This window comes from Camellia sinensis, chromosome 2 (genome assembly GCF_055761805.1).
Source record: "Camellia sinensis isolate YWXY chromosome 2, ASM5576180v1, whole genome shotgun sequence".
In the NCBI taxonomy this organism is placed as follows: domain Eukaryota; kingdom Viridiplantae; phylum Streptophyta; class Magnoliopsida; order Ericales; family Theaceae; genus Camellia; species Camellia sinensis.
The window spans coordinates 175,653,188-175,680,071 of NC_138962.1; the positions used below are offsets into that span (position 1 = coordinate 175,653,188).

Sequence of the window (26,884 nt, forward strand, 5' to 3'; positions counted from 1 at the left end):
ATTGGCTTGATTACATCTTTAGGTTGAACTTAAGCACACTTTGATGGTGATAGGTTACCATCTTACATGCATGGATGTGACAGTTTTTCTTAGCTTGCTTTGATTTTAGGATTTGTTGGCTGAAGAGAGAAACCAAAAGGAGAAGAAAAACACAGGAGACAGAAGCTAAATTCTTTGCTTTTGTTGGTTAGGTCAAGAAAATGAGGAGAGATGAATAGGTATGTTTCAAAAATTTATTTATTTATTTTTGCTTGGTAAGCCTTAAAGAGTTAAGCACAGAAAATCTCATTTCATTATATTCAACAAATCCTAAAGAAAAACATAACATTAATACTTGCAAGTTTTAACAAATTTGTAATACCGAGTGACATGAAGATTGATGTGGCGACGCCATTTTGAATTTTACCTACCATTTCAATAAATTATGAACATGTAAAATTTATGCTTGTTTATGAACATGTAGTTAAATTTATGCTATACATAACTAGCACAAATAATCTTGTGGCATGTCTAATTTTTTAGGCAAAAATTACAATTGGTAATCCATAATAATATTAGTCCCACAACCTTTTATTTATATCCAAAAGTCGTGTGGTGTTTTTTTTCTTCTCAGCCTTCGTTATTCTCTCTCTCTCTCTTTTCAATTTCTGGTGATTGGCAACCGGCGACCACGTCTTGTTTCTTCTATTTCTCTTTTTGATATATAGTCATTGGCGACGAACGACCATTATATATTGTGATTCACTAGCAATTATCGACTATTGACTCTTTGCTTTACTTTTACCGATGACGAAGGAGATGAGTTTTCAGCAATGAAGATGAATAGATCTACTCAGATCTGATGTCAGATTTGAGTATATCTATATCAGATCCGGCTAGATTTAAACAAAAGATAGTTGCTGGAGTACAATCCTCTCTATATCTCTCTCCTTCGATCTTTCAATTTTTTTATTTTTTCTCTACTACACACTTATCTTTTTCTGTTTTAATGGAGAAAATTTTCAAATTTTGAACAAATTGCTTTGCGAGTTTTAGTTACAAGCGTTGAAATTGTTTTGGTGCTCTCTTTAAAATTGCAAAATTTGATAGTTGCATATCATTCTTTAGAACTGTAAAATTTTGCAGTTTCATGACATACTTTAGAACTGTGAAATTTTATAGTTTTATAACATGTTTTTCAGTTTGATTAATAATGATAAATTCTTAATAGATTTTTGTTTTGAAACTGTATAATTTCAAAGCTTGTTTTCCAGTTTGATCAATATTGGAGATTATTTGCTTAAATCCTACAAAAATTGAAAAATAACATATGTTTTTCCCTCCCCCCTTTGTTGCTGTTTGTTATCGTCATTTTTTTTTCCTTTCAATTTATTAATAATTAGCATATTTTGTTATTTTTTTTGCTCTAATTTCTGCATTTATTTTTTTTGACAATATTTTGGATATTCTAATGAGTCTCCGACGTTATTCTTAACGTTGGACAAACGTTCTGGACATTCTGACGACTTCAAGTGATGTTCAGAACACTCTAGCAATATTCTGGTGAACTTCTGGCAATACTACGGTGACTTCCTGGTGATGGTGAACATTTTGGTGAATCTATGGTGATCGCCTAACGATGGTGGAATATAACAGTGTCTATAAATTAATATATATATATATATATATATGTATAGAATTTTTTAGTAACAATTAGAAATATGTAGAACTAATTGGAACAAATATTTTATTTTGCAACAAAATGAGTTGTAAACTTTATGTCTGAGACTTACTGGTAAATTCCCTAATAATTTAAACTTCTTCAAGAGGACCTAACAATTTGGGAAACTAGATCAATTGGGCCCTGGAGAAGGCATCATGGTGGCTCACTATTACTAACCTTGTGTTCTTATTGGGCTTTGATATGCCCGAGATAGTGAAACTACTACTTCTAATCGTGAGTCCGGATCCTCTGTCGCCCTTTCTTGTAGGGCTTCCTGTGGTGCCCCAAAATGACGTTGTTTTGGTGCAAAAATTCAAAAATTCAAAAAAAAAAAAAACAGAACCGAACCGAACCAGAGAGGGAGATGACGAATGAAGGGAGATGAAGAATGGTAGCGGTAGCGGTGGCCCGCACCATCGTGACCCTCATAGCTGGCGACCTCCGGCCTCACTTCACCTACGACACCACCACCTCCCTGCCATTGCCGCCACATTCTTATAATAATTCACTCCCATTCCTATATATATATATATATATCTTTATATCTATACAAATCTACAATACATATATATACAAACCCTAGATCTAGATCGAAATGGTGGCTTGTCGTTGGTGGCGAGAGAGAGAGAGAGAGAGAGAGAGAGAGAGAGAAGGGGGCTTTCGGCTATGGTGATGGTTATCGGTGAGTTGGTAGTTTTAGAGAGAGAAAAGAGGAAGAAGAAAAAGAAGAAGAGGAAGGGAATGTGGGTTGCGACGGCGATGGTAGGGAGGTGGTGGTGCTGTAGGTGAAATGAGGCCGAAGGTCGTCAACTAGTGTGGGCCGCTGCTACCTTCTTTCTTCTTCTTCCTTTTTGGTTCAGTTCAGTTCTTTTTTTTTTTTTTTTTTGAAATTTTGCACCAAAATGACGTCGCTTTGGGGCACCGCAGGAAGCCTCGCAAGAAATGGCGGCAGAGGATCCGAACTCTTCTCGTCGTTGAGTTCTATGTGGATATATATATACTGATTTTCTTTCGGTTGTGAGTCGGTCTTCAATATTGTTATTGTTGCCTTTGTACTCTTGCACTTTACACTAAATCTTACTTTGACCTCTATCTATGAAATCATGATAGTTAACTCTTTGTGCTTCTAGTCAAATCTTACTTTGGTCCCTACACATGAAATCGTGACAGTCAATCTCCTATATTTTTATTCAAATCCCACTTTGGTCCCTATACAAGTGTAAATGTCCCTCTTCTGTTATTTCGTTTTAAAATCTTTAATAAAATCCATTCATGTGACAAAAACGTGACTACGAAATGAGGGTAAGAGAAGAAAATCATTCATGTTTTCCACCAATATACTTTGTCCTATGTGATAGTACGTGAGAGTTATATAATACAATATATATATATATATATATGGTAAAAATTGGGACGAAAATGTAAGAAAGTAGAACTTTTGAAATAAAAAAAATGTGACAAAGAAATCAAAGAGAAAGAAAGATGAATAGATTGAAGACTGTGTTACTGTGAAAGATTCCAATTTATGCAAAACCCTAATTCATCTTCCAGCGTTTTGTTTTAGCTTAATAGAGTCATATTTTGATATAAATTTTGGAATGAAGTGTGTATTGGTAGAAAATATAGATGATTTTCATTTTTTACCCATATGTTGTACGTAGTTACATTCTTGTCACATGACTAAATTTTGTTAAAGATTTAAACAATTGAGTAACAGAAAGGAGTCATTAACACTTATATAGAGATCAAAGTGAGATTTGACCAAATATATAGATAGTTGATTGTCACAATTTCATGTGCATGAACCAAACTGAAATTTGACGAGAAGTGCATAGGGTTGACTGTTATGATTTCATGTGTATGGGTTAAAGTGCGATTTGATGTAAAGTGCAGGAGTGTAAAGTGTAATTTACCTCCTCATTTTTATTATAGATTTATCCAGGGCCGGCCCTAAGATTTAAATGGGACCCTTTCACACACACACACACACACACACACACATATATGTTATGGTTAGTAGGTACAAAAGTTTCCCTACACTTATATAATCATTAAAATTTACTTTCATATATTAAGATAGGAAGAAATCATTACAAAAACTTAACCAAAAAAAAAAATGGCCTTGTTTTATTATGTCATAATACTCAACACAAATAACATTATAGATTAATATATGATATTGAAATGATTATATTGTTGTAATCTAATATCTGATAACATAGTCATAATCTGCCCAAATCACAATTCATTAACTATTTGATAGCAAAACATAAATTATTGAAACAAAATTAGGAAAAAAATTAAAGAAAAATTATTCAATTAAATTATGATAAAGCAAGTAAAAAAAATTTAAGATAAAGATATTTATTTTATTCAAATTTGACATATATATGTGTATATATATATATATATATAGAGAGAGAGAGAGAGAGAGAGAGAGTTTTTATTTTTATTTTGGTAAGGTGGTAGATTCTATCTTGAAGGGATAAGCTATTCTCCATGCCTTATCTTTCTATACTTTTCCGTACTCCTTTTGTGGGTTTCAATTCGGGCTTGCACTAATAATCCAAATCGTTTACCTTATAAGCCCCATAACGAAGGTCATATATACAAAAAATTAGTCCCGTAATGAGATTCTATATGGACTCATTATATACGATATATATATATATTTCAATTTATTTGGATTGAATATATAAACTTTTAATTAAGCCTAATAATATTTATATATTAATTGGGCTGAAGAGATTTTTGTTGGGACCTCTTAAACTAGGTCTCAAGCAATAAAAAAAGATTGAACCTATTTGAGATTTTTATATAATATAGAATTAACAAATTTGAAAGTCATATTTTGGGAGCAAAGGCACTGCCGACCTTACTGGCCTTAACTCAGGGCCGATTCTAGATTTGTTTTTTTTTATTCTTTTAGTTATAATTGAACCGTTTGACATATCTCGCATCATATACGTATATTTATACAGATTATGCTGAGCTTGTTAATTTGCTCACTCCTTACATTATAAGTAGGGATGTAAAGTTGGCCCGATCTGGCCCAATTCGTCTGGGTCTGGGCTTGGGCTAGCCCATCGTCGGGCCTTGTGAACTCCAGCCATAATTCGGGCTAGCCCAGTCCACAGACTAGAAAATTAAGCCCAGGCCAACTCAAATTAGGGCCACAGGCCGGGCCTGGCGAGCCTTTCTTTTTTTTTTTTATTTTTTTTTTGAAAAAATTAATTGATATATATTATATATATAGATTATTTATGAGGGATTAAAAAACAAAACAAATTTTGTATTATAATATTTTAGTTAAGATTAATGAGATATTTGGTTGTATTTCATGCAGTGGTATTTAGCAATAGTTATGTATGAATTATTTTTTTTAGTTATGACTAACAAAATATGAAATTATGTAACTTTATTATTTTGTTATGATATTATTTTAGTTATTTTTGATTTATGAAAGTTATTTGGTATGGCTTGTGTGATGTTTAATTATGACTTGTTTTTTTTTAGTTATGACTAAGTATTAAATTATGTCATTTTGTACTTTAGTTATAACTAGTTTTCTTTTAAAGTTATGACATTATTTTAGTTATGATTAGTGAGATATTTGGTTATTATATTATGTGAGAGGGTAATTTTTGGGAAAATTGGGCCGAACTTCGGGTTTGGTTTTGAGGCCCAAAACGCAGTGGACTAGGTAAAAAGGCCATACAGAATACTCCGGCCCAGAAGGGCAAAATTACTCCGGCCTTGGGAAGACAAAGCTACTTCGGCCCAAGAAGACGAAATTACTCCGGCTCAAGAAGAGACCGTTACTTCAGCCCGAGGAAGAGTAAAATTACTCCGGTCTGGAGGCAATTCACAGTTAGGCCGGTCTCAGAGTTAGTCCAGTCGCAGTATGTTCTAAGAAGGCCGGTGTCGGAATTAGTCCGGTCGTGACTTATATTGGTTAGGTCGGTCCGAACTTGTTACTTGGAAGTTTGATCTAAGCGCATCAAGGTCGAACAGGGCAGCCGAAGTAAAGAGTTGGAGGAGAAGACCGAGCTAAGGATAGTTCGGCCTTCTGTGGCTCGGTATAGCCAAGTTTACTTCGGTCAAAAGGAAGTTCGGCCGTAAAGAAAACCATCCCACTTGGTTTGAGCAGTGGGGGAGGGTGTAAAAGGATAAGCATTATCCTTAGGAGAATGAATCCTAGGAGGACTCTGTATGGAGAAATACAAGTCCTACTAGGATTGTGCCATATGAAACTTATAAAAGCCTACAAGCATCACCTTGGAGGAGGTAGTTGAACACAATCTTTCTGAGAACTTAGAGCTTTGTCTATTTGTCAAGTTTTCTGACTTAGGCATCGGAGAGGTTTCCGGCACACACCCGCCGGCTAGCTCACGTTTGTGTTTTCAGGTGACAAAGCGACGTCGTACGGAGGAGCGTGGACTTGGTCAACAGGATTATACGAGGAGAATTATTTCTTCCCCGTACAATTGGCGCCGTCTGTGGGAACTTGACAGACAAAACCTTGTCTTCCAGGTTCATCTGATCGCCATCCATGGCGAACAACGACGAGTTCCGTTGTCCGCCATCGACGGAGCCACCCCGGAGTATACCCGAAGGAGAGAGGGACCTCCTGCCGTCCATCCAATGGCTGACTTGGGGACGCCCACTGGAGGATAGTTAGGAGACGCGCGGGATAAGCGCGGAAGGAGTCATGGGCGTTCACGGAGTCCAGACGGTCACCGGCGGAGAGACTCACACGCCAGGCGACTGGAAAGCAAGTTAAAGGACCAAGACGCTGTTATCAGGCGGATGGCGGCGGAGATGGAGGATCTTAAGCGGCATGTCAAAGGGAAAGGTGTAGCTGGAGTGGGAGACCACAGTGAGCGTACCCCGTCCCGCCGGTCAGGCGATCAGAGTCAGCGACGTACTCAGTCCATTTCCATCACCAGGAGTTACCAGGTTGGTGATTCCGACGTGCATGCAGAAAAGTCTAGCGCGCAAGACAGTACCTACAAACCCTCACGTCCGGCGACGACGTCGAGGTACTCTTATTCTGCTCAGTCAGAGGACCTACGGGCAGTGTTAAGGGAGCGGGCTCGCCGGCGCGAAGCTCAGAGAATACCAGCTTTCCAGCGGCTCTCCTATGGGGCTCACGCTAGCGAGGAGGTCGGAATGCCTCCACCCCGCCAAGCAGTGCCAATATTTGAAGATACAGACCTGGCCAGGCTGAGTGCCACCCCATTTTCCCTGGAAATAGAAACAACACCGCTTCCGGCAGGCTTCCACCAGCCTAAGTTCACGCTCTACGACGGCAAAACCGATCCTTATATGCATGTGAGCCACTTCCGACAGGTCATGGCCGGACATAGGCGAAATGACGGACTTATGTGCCTAATCTTCCCGTCCAGTTTAGGTGAGCTGGGCTTAAAGTGGTTTGAGAGGTTGCCGGAAGGGAGCATACAACGGTGGCATCAGTTGGCCGAAGCGAGAGGATGTACTTCGGTTGGAAGAGTTGGTGTTTTGTCCAACTTAGAATTCCCAACCGAGAGGATGTACTTCGGTTGGAAGAGTTGGTGTTTTGTCCAACTTAGGATTCCCAACCGAGATGGTGTACTCCGGTTGGAAGAGTTGGTGTTTTGTCCAACTTAGAATTCCCAATTGAGAGGATGTACTCCGGTTGGAAGAGTTGGTGTTTTGTCCAACTTAGGATTCCCAACCGAGATGGTGTACTCCGGTTGGAAGAGTTGGTGTTTTGTCCAACTTAGGATTCCCAACCGAGATGGTGTACTCCGGTTGGAAGAGTTGGTGTTTTGTCCAACTTAGGATTCCCAACCGAGATGGTGTACTCCGGTTGGAAGAGTTGGTGTTTTGTCCAACTTAGAATTCCCAACCGAGAGGATGTACTCCGGTTGGAAGAGTTGGTGTTTTGTCCAACTTAGGATTCCCAACCGAGATGATGTACTCCGGTTGGAAGAGTTGGCGTTTTGTCCAACTTTGGATTCCCAACCGAGGTGATGTACTCCGGTTGGAAGAGTTGGTGTCTTGTCCAACTTTGGATTCCCAACCGAGATGATGTACTCCGGTTGGAAGTGTTGATTTGTTCGACTTACTTACAGCCGAAGTGGCTACTTCGGTTCATGAATTTGTCTTGTTCTGCTGAAGTGCTTAGACCGTGTTATGTATTCCGGTTCGATGAGTTATACTGAGATGTTTTGCTGAAGACAGAACTGATTACAACCGTGCATACACTTGCAAAAATTTGAATTTTCATTGATAAGAAATTCATTACAAACGGAGGGGACAGAGCCCGGTTACATCAAAAGAGTTGGAAGCAAAAATACAAAAACAAGGAAAAAGAAACCTAAACTAAGGGGGAAAGATTGGTGAACGCATCCTCGGCAGCATCAGCATCAAGGTCAATAGCTTGGCTTGCTTCTTGGGCGCCGGGCTCATCGTTGCCGGGCTGCTCAGGCACCTCGGCCTCTTCTTCCTCAGAATCTGTCTCCCCGTCCCCGTCTTCAAGTCCCTCCTCGGCCTCAGCCTGTAAAGCGCTGAAAACATCGTTTGCATATGGCACAAGGTAGACCGGTAGAGAAGCTGGAGGAGGGTTGGCAAATACGTCGGTGTCAGAACTTTGGCCGAGGTGTTCGCAGGCGGACTTCCAACCGGCCTTAAAGTAGATGTCTTGGGTTGCAAAGACCTGCTTTTTGTAGCTCTCCTCGGCCTCGTTGAAGCCAGCGGTGTTTGCAGCCCGGCAAGCTTTCTTCTTCGACTTCTTCAGAGCGTCCACCTCGGCTTGGAGCTCATCTCGTTTTTTCTCGGCTGCATCCAGCTGGCCGAGCAGTCTGTTGTTATCATTGTTGGCTATCTCGAGAGAAGCTTTAGCCCGGCCGAGCTCGGCTTGAAGGCTTTCAACCTGGCTGGCAGTGTCGTTGGCTTTCTGCCTAAGCCGGTGGATGCGCTCCAAGACAAGATGTTGTTTTTGAATGGCCTGCACAAAAGCAAAGTAGATTAGAAAGGAGACCGAGCAGAAAAAGTACCGGGCAAACACTTCGTGAAATTTTCAGAAGAACGCCGACTTACCCTGGCCATGGACTTGACTGAGGATTTCACCAGCCGGGTGTCAGGGACGTGGTCGCTGCCGACCACATCGCCCGGTAGGAGAAATGCTTTAGAGAGAAAAAGGCGGCAAAAAGGAGCGGGAACAGTACAAAAATTCTGAAGGACGGCGTGACAGTTGGCCACAGCTTATCAGAGCTAGCCACGTGTCACTGGAATTGGAAGCGTTACAGTCGCTGTGATTGAAGAGACGTTTTGACCGGACATAGTGATACCCGAGGTAAACTTAGCTCGGCTGGAAAGGCTGAAGGGTTTTTAGCTCGGCTGGAAAGGCTAAAAGTTTTTTTTTAGCTCGACTGAAAAAGCATGACAAACTCTAGTTCGGCCAGAAGGCTGGTAATCCCAATCATGTTGCACAGATGGAATTAAGGGGCAATTGAGAGGGTAATTTTTGGGAAAATTGGGCCGAACTTCGGGTTTGGTTTTGAGGCCCAAAACGCAGTGGACTAGGTAAAAAGGCCATACAGAATACTCCGGCCCAGAAGGGCAAAATTACTCCGGCCTTGGGAAGACAAAGCTACTTCGGCCCAAGAAGACGAAATTACTCCGGCTCAAGAAGAGACCGTTACTTCAGCCCGAGGAAGAGTAAAATTACTCCGGTCTGGAGGCAATTCACAGTTAGGCCGGTCTCAGAGTTAGTCCAGTCGCAGTATGTTCTAAGAAGGCCGGTGTCGGAATTAGTCCGGTCGTGACTTATATTGGTTAGGTCGGTCCGAACTTGTTACTTGGAAGTTTGATCTAAGCGCATCAAGGTCGAACAGGGCAGCCGAAGTAAAGAGTTGGAGGAGAAGACCGAATAATTTTATAAGTTATGTCATTTGCTTATTTATAAGTTGTGTACATAGTCTTCTCGAAAGAAAATGAAATGAATAATTTTATATATATCAAAATAAAATGAAATATTACAATATCAAATTAAATAGATAACATTTAATGGATAATTTTTATATCAAAATGAAATAAAATATTACTAAAATTTATATTATTACATAAAATAAATTTAGATTATTGATGATGGTAGAACAATTGTATTACTATAGGTCAAGTATATTCTAACTGGGTTAGCACCTAATAACTTATCAATAATTTGCATTATACTCCACCTCAAGGAGCCCAATATATCATCTAAATTGCCTTGAATTCTATAATTTTCACTACAATCTTGTCTTCTTATAAGCGCATACATATGATCTCTCAATATCATAAGTGCATCAACCATGTCGGGTGAAAGTCTGCTGCAGTAATCACACAACACCCATCCACCTGCACTAAAAACTGTTTCAGAAGCCACTAGAAATAGAAACGGTTAGTATATCACGGACCATATGTGAAAGCACATGCCACATAGTTTCATTTTGTTTCCACTAATCTAAAATATCAAAGTCATCTTCATTATCCACATGTGGGTTATCCAAATAATATAACTACTTACGGTTGCATTTTGAGATATTCTTCTAATTTTTATTATTGAAAAAAATACTTAACCTTTTACCTCAAGATGAGGTCGTGTATAGGTTTATTTGCAGGTACAACTTCGTTATACTCTTCAAATACTTTTTACATGTTTGCATAATAGGATCAAATTAGTTTTCATCAGCGAAAATAAGTTATAAAAATTCTTGTATATACCAGTGTCTTTGCAATTAGGATCAACTACGATGACTAAACATAAAAGATGAGGCAATGGATCAAAATATTTTCTTTTTCGTTGCAGTAATAATGATAACATAATATTCACTACCCATATATTTTGTGAATTTTTTTATTATTTATGCTAATATATATAAAACAAATGGTGAGGTATATATATATATATAATAAAATAATTTTGTTGTAGTATGAAAAGTTTGTAGAAAATCTTTATATAAGTTTACATAGCGCCAAGTAGCTTCTGTGAGAGTTAATACTCCTTCTATTGCTCTTGTTGCAAAAAAATAAATCTATTACTTTTCTTTGTTTACAAGCTCTCTTTAACATATTATACGTTGAATTCCACCAGGTGCCTACATCTAAAATTAATTTTTTAAATTACATACCTTCTCGTTGACAAATTTTTCTATATTCTGAAATTCGATTAGGAGAATATATAATAGTAAGAACCACATATTTTATTACCTGTACAGAAATGTCATATACATGCATAACTTGTTTAAAATATGAGCACAATAACGAATATGAAATAAATCACTATCAATAAGTGATTGTAAAGTTGATTTCAAATGCACTACAGTCTGATTGTAATATGATGCATTATCTAAACTAATGATAAATATTTTAGAGTGATACTATTAGCACCCCTTCAATTATTTTGGACTCCCTATTTCTTTGAACCCCTACTTATAAATTGTAAAACTCTTAAAATTTATTTTTTTCCCACAAATAATGCCAAAATTATTATTGTAAAAATATTCCACCAATTAAAATGCACACCTCCACACCACTCACACCCCAAAAAGCCGCTCTCCTAAAACCCTAAGAAAAATCACGATGGTGGAACCTCTCAAAACCAGTGGAAAAAATTTGTGGGGATTAAGGAGTTTTTTTTCTCTATTTTATTACGAGGTTTGTCAATGTATTTAATTTTTTTTCCTATTACATTTTTTCATACATACAATACAATCCACTTTCATGTTTATCTAGTTGGTTTTCTGTTATTCATTCATGGCCTCATTGTACATGTATACTTTCTATGTGAGCAAAACTGGGCAGGATTTCATCCACCAGTCGACTCCTCGGTCAACTGGCCGACCAACCACCCAACGGTGGTCCGACCTTCTTTATTTGCCTACTTTTGCTGCTACTGCAGTTATTTGTTCCCAAACAAATAAGAAATGTTCGGTTACCTGTTTCTGAACAAATAAATAACGTTCGGGCTTGTGTTTTCAAATTTCGATCATACGTTTGGTTGTTCAGTTCGGAAAAAATGACGAACAACTTTTATTAGTTTTGCCATTTTTTTCCAATAAACTTACCTTTACAAGGCTAATCTCCTCTGAGTTAAAAATACCATCAAAGTTATGAACATTTTTTGAGCTTTTACTGTTGTACTATTCTCATTTAATGGAGTTGTGGTTGTCGGAAAAAATTTCACTCATTATCATTGCCAGAGAAGTGTATATAATCAAATAATTGCCACCATTGTTGTTGAAATATTGCCGTCAAAGGGTTTTCAAGGTTTTGAGAGTAGATATGTTTTAAAGGTGGGATTTGGGAAAGATAGATGGGTGGTGATAGATGTGGGTGATGTGATAACCCTGTTCCGTATTATGCTAATTGGTCTTTATTATGAATGTAGCTATGTGTCTAATATGATTTTGTGTGCCATTTATGTGAATAGATGTGGTTTTGAATTTCTATCTATTCACCGTAGGAAAATCTGTTTGACTTTCTGCTTCGGAAATTAAATTGAAGGCTTTATCGGCCACCAAACCCGAAATTGACTATGCCATTGTGATTAGCATAATTTTTAGAGCCTACGGTGAAATTTAATTGAAAATTTATTCGGATCAAAATAATTAGATTCAGAACGATTAATTAAGTGCTCAATTATTTAATATTAAAATAATGTGATTAAGAGGGGCTATATAAGGGCCATTATATGTTCAATCCTTCTCTTTTATTCGATTTGGCTGATGATAACTCTAAGAAAAGAGAGAGGGTCGGCTAGAGAGAAAGAGAGAGGGAAACAATTGAAGTTTGATCATTGAAGCTTGAATAATTTGAAGGCCAACTCAAGATTTGACCATAAATTGGGGAGATTGAGCTTCTAGGTGAGTAATTGATTATGAGTTCACGAGTTTAAAATTGTAATTTTGTGAATTCAAAGTTAAATGATGATCAAGAACAAGGATTGTGTTGTATTTGATAAATTTGAAGTCAATAGATGCATGCATGAAAGAAATTGCTATGGATTTCCATGTTTGAGCATAATGTGTGTGATCCTTGTTGAATTTTGATTAAAGTCCATGTATTTGATCATCTCTTTACCAACTAAATTGAGAGTGTTGAGTATATCCCACATGCAAGAACAAATCATGGAGGTATAAGTCTTGAATGTTTGAATTTAGTATGTTGGTGATGAGTTTGGGACAATTCGAGTCATGAATGTAATTGATTCATGAAATTGATCTTCATAATGTAATGAATTTGGTGTTGGAGCATGTTAGTACATGTATATGTGAAGTTTGAGCCATAATATGCAAGATATGTTGATTTGAATATTGAATTTGAGCTCAAGAACAATTCTGGATTTTCCAGAATTTGGGATGTCCGCTTGAGCGGGGAAGGCGCCGCTTGAGCGAGAAATACGAGCTCCCAAGACTTTTTGCAGACATGATGTCTGCTCGAGCGGGGAACTTCACGCTCGAGCGGGGAGCTATGTAGAATGACCTTCAGCTCGAGCGTCCGACTTCACACTCGAGCGTAAAAGTGAAGTAACTAGTACTTTTGTAGACCTAATGGGTCCGCTCGAGCGGGGAAGTCCACGCTCGAGCGGAGACCCCTGTTTTTGAAATTTTGTAAATATGTTCTATGCTTCGTTTCCCGTTCTCTTTCACTTCTAAGTACTCTTAGGCATGCATTAAGCATTGTAAATGAGTTAAAAGGATTAAAAAGAAGCCTAAAGAGGAATATGTGAATAAATGAATGGATTGAATCGTTTGTGACCCATGTGTGTTATGTAAAATGTAGGGTCAAGCTCTAGGGCAAATCATCCAGCCGATCACTGTGAGTAATATCTTCATAAAGATATCTGAAGTATGTTATTTGTCCAATTGCTTACTCCTATGTAAGTCTTATAGGTTTGTTAATTTGAATGGTGGACAAATGTTTGCTACGCAAAATGAATGGGCCACAGACCAGTTTGACATGAATGAAAAAATGAATGGGTTAAAGGCCAGCCTGACATGAAAGATAGAATGAATGGGCCGAAGGCCAGTTTGACATGAAAGATAGAATGAATGGGCCGAAGGCCAATTTGACATGAAAGGTAGAATGAATGGGCCAAAGGCCAGTTTGACATGAATGAAAGAATGGATGGGCCAAAAGCCAGTTTGATCTGAATGAAAGAATGGTTGAGCTAAAGGCCGGTTTGACATGAGTGAAAGATAAATGGGCCAAAGGCCAGTATGACACGAACGAATTGGGCCCGAGGCCGTATGATGTGTTTGGAACCACAGTCACTTGACCTAAATTTATATATATATGCTAAATAGAAATACGAATTGGGCCCAAGGCCGTTTGAAGCATGTTGTTCTATATACCACTTGTACAACTTCTTTATTTGATATTATTCACTGGGCTTTTGCTCACGCTCATTCATGTGTCTGTAGGTGAGCCAAGGGAGGTCCAAACCCAGCCTCAGTGAAGTTTGTGTGGAACAACCAAAGTTTTGAAGAGTCAGCCCTTACGTCTCACGCACGAGACCCTTCTTCGCCCTTTTGCTATCTTGTTTTATTTTGTCATGTCGGTGAGGACTTTGGATATGTTTGTATATAGTTTTGATTGGCTGACTTAGACTTGAATAATCCTGTATGTACAGAACTTTGCGTTAGTACATATTTTGATGTGAGTTATTAACATGTATTATGTATGGTTTGCTATGATGTGCCATATAATTACAGCTCTATGGACAAAAGTTTGAAATTGCTTCCGTTTGGCCCTTTTACTCTGATGGGTTATGTCTTATTTGGTTTGAGGCCGTAGGTAATCTCGTGATTACTGGCCGGTTATGTCCTTAACCCATGGGGGCGGGTTCGGGTCATGACAGGTGCTCTCATAAACCCTAACTTATGATGTAGTGGGTGTGTGGCTTAATTGTGAAATGAGGTGTTCCAAAATTATCAATGTCATTTTTAGTAATTTCATTTGAGTATTGTAATAAATAAAAAAAATTTAAAAATAGAGGTCCCGAAATAATTGATGAGGAGCTAAGTGCAACACTCATATTTTATTGTGCAAAACCCACTCATATAATACATTCTTTTTTGCTACTCCAAGTGAATGATCATTGTATGTAAGTTCAATTAATCTAAATGAAATGATTCTTTTATTTAATTTCCAATCATTATCAATATAATGTGCAGTGATGCATTGATGTTCTAAACTATTATTTGACTACAAATCAGATGTTAAAGAAACTCTTTCATTCACTGAGGTGCAAAACCTCAGTGAATCATTTCAAAACGGGATATTCGCTAATAGTAAAAGGTTATTCTTTTTAATAATATAATTAACTACAGAATCTTGTCCATGCACAAGATCGTATGAAAATGTTTGTAAGTTACTAGTTGATAAAGCCCTAATTGCATTTGAGTTCTAATATCAAATTGTTGACTTTGTAAATGTCTTTGAGCATGCCTTTTTAGATAACTAGTACCCCCATTGATGTAGCACTAAGTAAATGTGCATAATATTTACATTTTGCTTTAAATACAGTTGTACCATCAGGAGTAGTTACAGACACTCTTTCAAAATGCTCCAAAACAGTACTAGGTGTGCCCTAGATGATGATGCTATGGTTGGAAGAGGGATATTGATGATGCTATTGTTGGAAGAGGGATATTATGATGCTATTGTTGGAAGAGGGATATTAGGTACAGTAGAAGGAAAATCAATAGATTCATATTGTGTATATTGATTAACATCAACATAAACATTAAGAAAATTAAGATCCATAGTAATATAAGTAAATAATATATATTAACTAACAATTAATTAAAATAAAGAGTAAACAATAATAAATAATATATGTTAAGAAATAATTTAACGTTAAAAAATGAGTAGCTAATAAATGTCAATTTAAATAATTAATGTTACTGACTGGCGAATACGATACAAAAATTAATTTTTTCTGGTAAAAGATTCTTTTTGCACAATTGCAATTGCCACTTACAAATGAGATTTGAAAATTAATTGTGAGAGTTAAGAATTGAGAGAGAATGAGAGTTTAAGAGAGATTTGTTTGTGAAAAATAAATTGGAAGATAGGGTGTTATTTATAAGAGGAAGGGTCAAATTTAAAAAATAATAAATAAATAAATAAATAGGCTGTTTGAGATTAACGGTCATATGACCGTTTGGTTTGAAATTTCAAAATTTTGATCGTTGGGGGATGTTTCTGTTGGGGGGCCAGGTTGGGTTGGGCTGATGGGTGAGAAAAAATTCTCAAGTCAGGTCGGACAGGTCATGGGCTAGGGTTGGGTTAGGCAGGTCGGGTCGGACTCCAGAACACATGGTTCAGGCCCAGGGTCTTGGATTGGGCTCGCACCTGGCCGAGCCTAATCAGGCCCGCCACCTGGACTGTGGGTTGGCTTCGAGTGGACCGCGGGTTCATGGGCTAATTTTACATCGTGATTTATATACATGCGTGCCATGTTTTTTGTTTACAAGATTCATAGACCATAGGATAATTGGAGCCATAGTTTGTGAATTGTTATATATTTGTTAGCCACCGATTTGTAATTTAAACATTGATGTATTATCTATGTATTTCCTTTTTGCATAAAAAAATTGTATGTCATTCATGGTTGGGAGACGATTTATGACCTAATGAGGTTGAAGTTGAGGTTGTGGTTGAGGATGGGACATTGCAAGTGGGAATTATGTATGATAGTAGAGAAAGAATTGGTCAATAATAATCAAACTTGGTCTTCCGCAAAACAAATGACATTTTACTTTAAATAAATGGAAATGGGCACATTACTTGAAAAATGATATATAAATTCACTTTTGAAACCTATTTTTTAAATTTATTGATGTGTAGGTAATATGATTAGTTGATAATGAGAGAAGATATAAGAGAGAGTGTTACCTTCAATATCTTAATTGATTGTCACATTATTTAATTTGAAAAATAAATCTAAATTTTGGTCTTTGAATAACAATGATCCTACTAAATACATTAATTTTTCTTACAAACTAATGAGAGTGGAAAATGAATAACCAAGAGAACATAACGAAATAAAAGTCAGATTTTTATTAAATAATAATCACTAGCATAATATTCGTGTTTTGCACAGGTCTAAATAAATAATTAAAAATTATTTTAAAAATTAAATAATAATAAAAGAAAAGTAATTTAAAATTAAATAAATTTTCACTATATTCACAACTACAATGAGTTCTTTTATTTTAAATTTTTTATTGTTATGTTAGTAACAGTTTATTCTATGTTTTCAATGATAAATACATATGTCATAACTTAATTAGTAATTATTAAATAAAATAGAATAAATTAGAAAACTACATTAATGATAAATTATAAAAATATTCAATCCTATGCGTTTCATAATTTTGGTTAGCTTATGACAAAATTCGTCTGATAATATTAAGCACATTTGTCAATTTACCAATTATTCCATTATTTATTTTGTAAAATTCAATCGATGAAAATTATTTTTAAAAATAAAATAAAATTGGAGATTGACATAAAAGAAAATCGAGTACCAATGATCCTAATCTTCGAACCACCCCTTAAATAAGACTTGATACCTCCAGACAACTTCTGAATCTTTCCACAAGCTCTTTAATTTTGGTTGATCACATTCATATCTTTTTTTTCTCCATATTGACCAATTCAAGATTTGGCTAACACCAGTGGCGGAGTCAGGAATTTAATGTAGGGGCACCTATTATCTCAAAATTTTTCTTTCCCAATTAATAACAATAATATAATAATTTTTCGAGCTAATATTAATAAAAATTAATATTCATTATAAAAAGTTTTTAATTTTAAACTTTTACAATTGACCCCGACGAGTTTTCATCTTTTGAAATCTTTCCATGATAGTATCATTGTCAATGCCATCAAAAGTCTCTCTCTCAATGTAGACAACCAAGCTATCATTCATCCATTCATCACCCATTCGGTTCTGCAACCGATTCTTCACAATATTCATAGCTGAAAATACTCTTTCAACAGTAGCAGTTGCAACATGCAAGATTAATGCTAAAGTCAAGAGTAAATACACCAATGGATATATTTTGTCTCTTCTAGTCTCCACCATTTTCTTAGCAAGATCGGCAATTCCATTCAACCTTGATAACTCACTACTAGATAGCATGTCGATAATATATGTATTAAGTACAATGAGCTCCACTGAAAAAAATTCTTTGGTATAAAATTTAGCAAGATGAATTAACTTTTTCTTGTCAAAATTAGAGAAAGAGTTATATGGATTCAAACATTCCACACAAAGTAACAACTCAGTGTTCAACTTAGTGAAACAAGCATTTAGTTCTTGAATTTGCATATCCAAAACAGTATAGAATAACTCAGCGCGATAGTGATGTAAGTTTGTAATTTCTTGAGCATTGTGCCTTTTACTCCCTCGAGTTACAAACATATCATCCATTTGGGGAACATCAATTTCATGTTTTTCACAAAAAGACAAAATATCATCAAGTAAAGATGTCCACCCACTCTCCCTCATCTTTTGGAGCCGTACTTTAGAAATTTGAACAAAATTCATGGCATTAACAATATCTTGATCTTTCCTTTGTCGTGCTTGCGATAACTCACTTGTAATAGCCAATATCGTTTTTATCAAATGAAGGTCGAATACAAACTAAAATGATTGAATTGAGTCCAACAACACATTTGTTTCTGCTCGTTGTTTTGAATTTGAACCATCCTCCGAAATCATTTCAAGCACATCAATCACTGTTGAAAACATACCAACCAAGCTGACTAAAGTACCATAGTGTGAACCCCAACGTGTATCATCAGCACGTTTAAGATTAGTTTCTTGATTTAGGCCTTGCCCACTAGATAGCTCTCCAGTATTAAGTGCCTCGGCAACTTTTGCAGCTTGCTTTTCCCTAATAATATCTCGACGTTTGCATAATGCTCTAACAACATTCACCATATTAGAAACCAAAGTGAAAAGTAAAGCAATTTGATCATGATTCTTTGTCACAGCTACAAGTGCCAATTACAATTGATGAGCAAAACAATGAATATAATATGCACAAGGATTCTCTTTCAGTATAAGTGTTTTAAGACTATTGAACTCACCTTGCATATTACTAGCCCCATCATATCCTTGACCCCGCAATCTAGAAATACTCAATCCAAGTCTGGAGAATAAATTTTCAATAGCTTGTTTGAGTGAGAGAGCATTCGTATTAGCAACATACTCAATATCCAAAAAGCGCTCAATCACTTGGCCTTTTTTATCCACATATCGTATTACAACTGCCATTTGCTCCTTGATTGATATGTCACGGGGCTTCATCAATCAAAATAGAAAAAAGTGCATAACCAAGATCTCTAATAATCACATTGATAGTTTCAAATGCGGCCACATTTACAAAATCTTTTTGAATATCAGGAGATGTCAACTTGAGATTTTGTAGAGCATTGCTCAATGCAACCACTTTGACATCTTTATTATGATCAGCAAGAAAATTGAGAAGTTCAAAAAAATTTCCTTGGTTACTTGAATTTTCAGATTCATCATGCCCCCGAAACGTAAGTCCTTGTCTTAGAAGAAATTTGACACAATCAACTGATGCATTCAAACGGGATCGATACTTAATTCGAACTTGGTCAGATTGTTTGAAAAAAATCGTTTGAATATGTTGATTTTGGTTTAACAAGTCTTGACATTTACTCGAAGCTTAATTATGAGTACTATTGAGACCTCCAACATGAGTTTGAATTTTTTCTTTTTTCTTTTTTCTTCCAATTTGAGAAACCCTCACCAACAAAAGAATCACTACCAGCTTGATCTCCAATATCGGGTTTGAAAAGATAACAACATAAACAAAATGCTGCATCTTTTGTTACGCTATACTTCAACCAATTAGGAAATTCACTAAATCAAGCCTGATTAAATCGCCAAAATTTTTGTCCAAATGATTTTTGTGAAAAATTATGATCACGAGGTTGACAAGGACCTTTTTGTAGATATGCCCTACGAATTTGGTCTCGATCATTAGCATTATAATCCATAATCTGGGGCCGTAGTCCTGGATCTGCAGGAAAGTCTACTACGTTGATTTCTATGCGACTTTGTTTTGCAGAAGAATAATTATAATCTTTTTCTTGAGGAAGAGATGATTCCAACTTTGATTTTCTTTTGTAATATTTCTCCATGACTGTTTAAAAAAAAAAGAATCAAAATAAAAAATCATAATCAAAATCACAAACTCCCACAAATCAAAATCTCAAATTTTAATACAAATCAAAAAATTTTAATTTAGCACAAATCACAACAAATAAAATTTCTAATATGCCAATATTATAACAAATGAAAGTCCCTAATTTAAATAACAAATACTACAAATTAATATTTTTAATTGTAACACAAATCAAATCCCTAATTTCAGCACAAACAATAACAAATCAAAATCTCTACTTTTAATATAAATCATAATTTTAACATATCAAAATCTCTTATTTTAACATAAATAATAACAAATAAAAAAATTTTGCGAATCAAAACTTAACAAACTATAAATTGATACTCATAATTTTTATTTAAAAATAAAAAATCATAAATAAAGTTACTTGTAAATAATGAAGAGAAAGTACCAAAGTTGTAGTGTGATCCCCAATCTATCTTGTGTGATTTTAATCTGATCAATCATGAGTTGATAAATTATAAAGTAACAAAGAGGGATAAATAAAAAATAAATTAAAAAAAAAAAACCTTGCTGCCGTTCTCATGAATCACCCAAAAAAAAAAAAAAAAAACAAAATAAAACAAAAACAAAAAAATAAGTAAAGAAAAGTAATTAGGTTGGATTTGTGTCGGTGTGTTTGGGTGTGTATTAGTGTTACGCACAAAAAAAGTGTTTCGGTCAAAGTGGGCTGTTTTCGGTCAAAGAGGAAAAAAAAAAAAAAAATTTCAAAAGTAAGGGGGCACGTGACGCTAGCCCCCATATCCCTCCGCCCCTGGCTAACATTAAAGTAAATTTTTTTTTTTTAATTTGATCTTGACACTATATTATTTTCAATTTTTAATTTTTAATATTTGAGAAGAAATGAAAAATAATATAAGAATTATGTGAGTCTAGGCATTGTCACGTGGCTTGGTAATGGATTATGACAATTACCAAATTCTTATCAAACGCTGCATTAATATTTTATGTTATGCAAAACTCATCAGGATATAAAATCTTATTGATATAGAAGTCCTAAACAATTAGAGATTGTTTATGATATGATTTCTAGAACATTTAAACTACTTGTTAAGTAAGTCACTGGGTATTATAAATAACACTCTCATGGGGTGAGGTACACAATTTCTCTTTATGAATTAGTCCATTAAATATTTTGATAATATTAGAAGAATGACTTGGGCGTCGGAGGACCCCCGACTACAGCTGGAGATGTTTTTTTATGGCCGTATAATTTTCTTAAAATGTTCCATATCAAAGTCATTCTCTTAATTTGACCATGATACTATAGATTATTTTTAATTTTTAGAATTTAATATTTTTAATGTTCCAAATATTAAAAACTTAAATACTAATACGCTACTACATTAAATAAATAATATATAAAACAATTTAATTGGGATAGGTCACAAGCCTAAATTTTTTTACCTTGTGATTTATCAAAAATGTGTTAGACCATTCTAATGGCCAAGACTTAAGTCCCAATATTTATAGTTCTTGATAATTTGAGCCAAAATGACTGCATAACCTATAATAAGCATAATCTATACTTTAAATAAAAATTATCTGTATACTATGTGAATATAAATTTGTTTTTTATTTGTTAATAGATTTATAAATCTTTGATAGTAACTTATAAATAAATTTAAAAAGTTGACATGATGCATTCTCAATTTGTATGGTATAACCTTTTGATATAAATATTTTTATTTCAAAATTTACACATAATCAAATAGTTCTTTTAATGAAATTATGTTATATGTTATAAAAATTAAAATTCAAATAGTTTAATCTCAAGTGTAGGAGTGTGCAAAAAAATTTCATAACATTATTAAAATTTTATTTAAAAATTTTCAAATTAGATTTGGCTTAAATATTTTGAACATTCATCTAAATATTTTAACATTCTAAATTAGATATGATATAGATTACCCAACATATGGATAAATTTAAATTAATAAATTTTGAAATGTGTTATTATTATATAGATATAATAAATTAAATATGAATAAAATTTCATGCTAAACTGATGTTTTAATTTTTTTTAAATTTCATATGATGTAGATATGATTACAATTTTATTTTGGAATTTTCATATAAATATTTTCAAAATTTTTAAATTATATGGGATGGATGAATTAATAGTTTTATTATGTGTATTTGTTGATTTTCAAAATCGTAAAATTGACAATTTTATATTAGTTTTTGGAGCTATCTTAATTTTTCCTTTTGAACTTTTATGAGAGAGAATAGATTTTGACAGATCAGAAAGAAGATTGTTTTATATCATGGGAAAATTAATATTTTTCTAATTATTGATTTAATGGATTAACCAATAGTGTTTTTTAAAATTATATTTTAATTCAAAAATTCAAAAAAGTAGTTAAGAGTTTTGGAATTTCTACAAGGCTCCTCATGAAAAGTTAATTTGCTATAATGTATAGCATACATGTTTAGGTTAATTAATCTTTACTTAATTAATCTTTAAAAAATTGGGGTGTGACCACGCTAGAGAGGGGGGAATGTAGGAAAAGGGGGCACTAGAGAGAGGGTTATGGCCGAAGGGAAGGGAAGGGAAGGGAAGGGAAGGGAACGATGACGAGTGTGAATAAAGGGGGCATTGAAAGGCGATGCGGGTGTGCGTAGGGTTGGGGCTAGGATGGAGGATTGTTGTGGTAGGAGGGTAGGTTGGGACTAGGTTGGAGGGCTGTTGACGTCAAAGGTGGCTCAACCATTAGGCCATTTAGGTTGTGGTCTAAAGCTCACTAATTTTTTTTTTAAAAAAAAAAATTAAAAATAATAATCTTAATATCAAAGACCTCAACTTTTTGTAGACTTGATGAAGCCTCATTTTGATATTTAATTCCTCCAAATTCTTTGAGCGGCTACTAGCTGAGGCAAGAGATGGGGATTTACTAAGCTAGGGATGTATGGGGAGGGCTGCTAGGATAGGGGAAGGGAAGTAATGCTACATCTCTCTAATTTTCCCCCTCCAATCTCTCTTAATGATGTGGTAAACAAATTTGAAAGGAGAGAGAGAAGATAATTGATTAGTTGGTATTATTTGCCACATTATTGGAGGGGGAGGGATTTGGAGATGTAACATTTCTCTTTCTTCCATTAGTGTAGTTTAGTAAAACTAGACCGATGATGCTAATTATGACCAATTCAGATTTTAACAAAAATATTAGATTTTATGAAAGAAATATCAGAAAAAGTTTCATGAAACTTTTAGAAATAATTTAGTATGGTAGATAACAAAACAAAAAAAGAGGTTTTCCTTAATATAAGTATGTTTAATTTTGAACTCCCACAAACAAACATTATCTGTGGCAACAAACATTGTTCTCTTTCTTCTTCTATTCTAGCAACTGTAGCACAAAGAAGAGAAGAGAATGAAATGTTATGAATTAGGATTTTGGTTTTATATATAAGAGAATAGGATAGTATGCATTAGGGATGTTTGGTTTGTATGTTGTCTAAGTTATATATAGTCCAAATCAGTTTTAATTCAAAATCATGAAGTGAAATTCGGAACTGATCCGTAGGGAACAGTTCCTCAAATTTTCAATTTAGGATCAAGGATTAAAAAAAATCAAACCAAACCTATTAGATTGAACTGGACCAATTCGATTTGTGAGTTTTACAAATTCCTTACTCAATCCTATTGTAAATGTAGAGATTATTGATTCTCTCAATAGAAACATCATTTGTAGAAGTTCTCAAATACCATCATACCATTGAACCCAAATAACACATATATACAACGATTTGAAAACAACAAAGAAGTCAAATAGTCCCAAATACCCTTAAACAAATCATGTACAAGTTAACGAGTAATAAGCATAATTCGGATTGAATATGCATATATTGGACAAATCAAGGCTTAAACTCAATATTATTATCGATAAAATTAATTTGGAGACAAAGGGACAAAGAAGATAATCCCACAAGCCAAACAATTCAAAGGAAGATTATATAAATCTATTTGGAAAAGACTATGGTATATACTTGTAAAAGGGTGTGCACCATATATACCTTATAACTAAAGAAGAAAATGATATAATTTCATACTTTCTGAATTATAACTTTAAAAAAAAAAAAAAACTATATGAAGCATAACCAAATATTTCAAAATAATATTATAATTAAAAATATATATGATATCAAATGTATAATGTAAAATTCTCGAATCTATTCACGTGCTCTCTGGAACACACTCTCACAAGCAAAAGGGAGACCATAAAAAGCATAATCTTCTTGTTTAATAATTTATTTGGATACCACCTTACATAATTGTTGGACATAATTGTTGGATGCTAGTATAATTTTTCTCATCCAACAATGCTAGGTAACCCGAAAATTTATGACTCAAATGGCTCGAAACACCTAAAACGACGTCGTTTTGAGTATAAAACGACGTCGTTTTAACATATTCAAACTATTTGAATCACACAAATTCAGATCACCAAGTATTTTTCTTTCTCATCCGACCTTAGGCACTTCATCGACAACCCCACCTGGCTTGGTAACATATAAGTAAACACGGTTGCAGCAGACGTCACCAACTGGATTTGATCCATCATAAACTGAGATAACAATCACCTTGTGATTTTCTCTCTTAATTACAGCTATAGCTTTACTTTCACTGACACCAACCAATTCAGGCCATTCCAGTTTGAGCCCTTCATTTCACATTCAAACATACAGGTTAGTTTTTAATATGTTACACCACACTATAAGGGCAGACCAAGAATTCTAATATAAGAAAGACGACATATATATTAACAAAAAAATTAAAATAAAAGTATAAATTACAATATTAATTTTTAACGATATAAATTTAAAAAATTATTATAAGAAGCATGTATAAATAAAATAGTTTCATGTTGAGTTACAAAAAAAATAGAAATTGTAAGACAATCATGAACCTTAGTTGTGAAAAATCATTTTATTTTGAGGTTATATTTTGTCTAAATTGTCAAATTTTGTAGTTCAACCCCCATGCTTTCATAAATATAGGTGTTGGGACTGTCCAGCCACTTAATTCTTTTACAACTTAAAAGGTGTAAATATGTATAATTTAAAAATAATCAACAACTAATATTAATATACGAAGAGAATTTGTGAAATTCGATAGCCCTTTTTGTCTCCCTCTAGATCCATCATTGACTACATGCATATATATATTGGAAGTAAACATAATTTCATTAGTCAAGTAGCTTTTGTACGAGTTTTTGTATTCAAATTGTAGCTTGTTCACTAATAAAATAAAGGTAAATTACATTTTGTCCCTTTTATGTTTGATTATTTTTTCATTTTGAAACTTAATTTTTTTTTTCTTTCCATTTTGATCCTTTATGTTTAAGTTTTTTCAAATTTATTCCTCAAGCTAATTTATGTTCAAAATTGAACAAAAAATGTTACTTTAACTATCACATAACATAAAAAATATACTATTATATTGAGATTTGAGTTTATGTCAAATGTGTGAGTTATATATAATAAAATATTTTTATGTGTGGTTATCAATGTGGCATTTTTTGTTTGATATTGAACAAAAATTAGCTTTATTGGTGAACTGAAAAAAACTCGAAACATAATTAAATGCCAAAGTGAGAAAATAATTAAATATAAAGGAGGCAAAGCGTAATTTACCCTAAAAGAAATTACTTTTGACAAAGAACATTACCTTTTATCTTCTTCTTAGATAGGGTGCTATTAGCAATTTTTTTTTCTTTTTTTTTTTTTGAAATTCATCCATTGGTGATAACAAAAAATTTAAAATTAACTTGGTCAGGCAAATATATTATAATAAAAATTCTAAAGATTAAAAATATATTAAAAAAAGATTAAAAAAAACTAAAACTAAAACTAAAACTAAAACTAAAATCTTACCATGCAAGTATGGATTATCGCGGCATCCATTACCAGTGCACCCACAAGTGAGACAACGATAGGTTGGAATGCTGATTGCTTCCATCGTTCTATACTTCCTCTTATTTGCCACAAAACCAAAGGAGCAACTCTTCTATATTTATAGTTGAATGGGTAGTCAACAAAATTGTATAGAATTATTATATGAGAATTGCTGCTCAAGATAAAAAGTTAAACTTAATTTTAAATTTAATGATGTAGTAATTAATTAAGATATTAAAAGTAATATTCTCTTTCATATATTTTTAATTATTAATCAATCACATCATTTACGTATCATTGAGTTTAAAAAATAAGCCTACAAAGCATAAATATATTAAATCTTACTGTCAAAATCAATCCTAATAATAAAAGATACCACATGACATATACACTATTCACATACAAAAATCACCCCTTACTTGAATGTGGGGACTGAGCAAAAAAAGAAAGTAAAGACTACAAAAAGAATAAGAATTGACTAGAATAGAGAATGCTACAAAAGTGATGGCAAAGATGTCATTTTGCCTTCAAGGGCTTCTAGAAGCCAATTCAATTTTGAATTATTCAACTCACACACCACTATTCTATCTTCTTACTTACACTTGTTTTTTCATTATAATCAATTAAATTTTTACTCTCTCACTTACACTTTTCAATATATCAATTTTACCCCATTTTCAACCTTACCTCTCCTCGTACCCACTTTCATCTCCTCTCTCCCCTCCACTTTCCTTTTCTTCTTTTTTCCTTGGTCGCCGCCGGTCGCCACTGTCACCACCGCCGACCACCACTGCCACCACCTTCACAGCCCTATCATGACCACCACCGTCCGGACCCCAGCCCCGCGATCTCCACCGCGCGAACACTCTTCCCGACCCAACCATTGTGCGAACTCTTTGCCCCGATCTATCCACCATGTGAATTCTGCACCGCAACCCAACCATCGCGCGTATGCGAGAGAGAGAGAGAGATAGACAAAGAGACAGAGAGAATTAAGGGTTTCAGAGGTGGTGGATTTGGG

At 34.5% G+C, this 26,884-nt stretch overlaps 2 protein-coding genes, 1 long non-coding RNA gene and 1 other non-coding gene across 4 annotated transcripts; 1 reads left to right on the plus strand and 3 right to left on the minus strand.

Annotated features, from left to right (window-relative positions):
• Window positions 1-22: 22 nt before the first annotated feature.
• LOC145820473 (uncharacterized) lies at window positions 23-14,471 on the plus strand. The gene is made up of 2 exons (XR_014362057.1): window positions 23-218; window positions 14,152-14,471. It is a non-coding gene; the product is annotated as an uncharacterized LOC145820473 (long non-coding RNA).
• Window positions 14,472-17,558: 3,087 nt separating this feature from the next.
• Window positions 17,559-18,290, minus strand: LOC145819251 (uncharacterized). The gene has a single exon (XM_082913215.1). The coding sequence runs from the start codon at window positions 18,288-18,290 to the stop codon at window positions 17,559-17,561; it is 732 nt and encodes a 243-aa protein (XP_082769341.1).
• A 96-nt stretch (window positions 18,291-18,386) lies between these two features.
• LOC114265424 (uncharacterized) lies at window positions 18,387-19,918 on the minus strand. Its single transcript, XM_082913216.1, has 4 exons — window positions 19,720-19,918; window positions 19,132-19,205; window positions 18,836-19,049; window positions 18,387-18,739 (listed from the first exon to the last, which is right to left on the minus strand). Exons 1-4 carry the CDS (start codon window positions 19,916-19,918, stop codon window positions 18,387-18,389), a joined length of 840 nt encoding a protein of 279 aa, XP_082769342.1.
• A 4,264-nt stretch (window positions 19,919-24,182) lies between these two features.
• Window positions 24,183-26,604, minus strand: LOC114265443 (uncharacterized). The gene is made up of 2 exons (XR_014362056.1): window positions 25,843-26,604; window positions 24,183-24,629 (listed from the first exon to the last, which is right to left on the minus strand). It is a non-coding gene; the product is annotated as an uncharacterized LOC114265443 (transcript).
• Window positions 26,605-26,884: the final 280 nt, after the last annotated feature.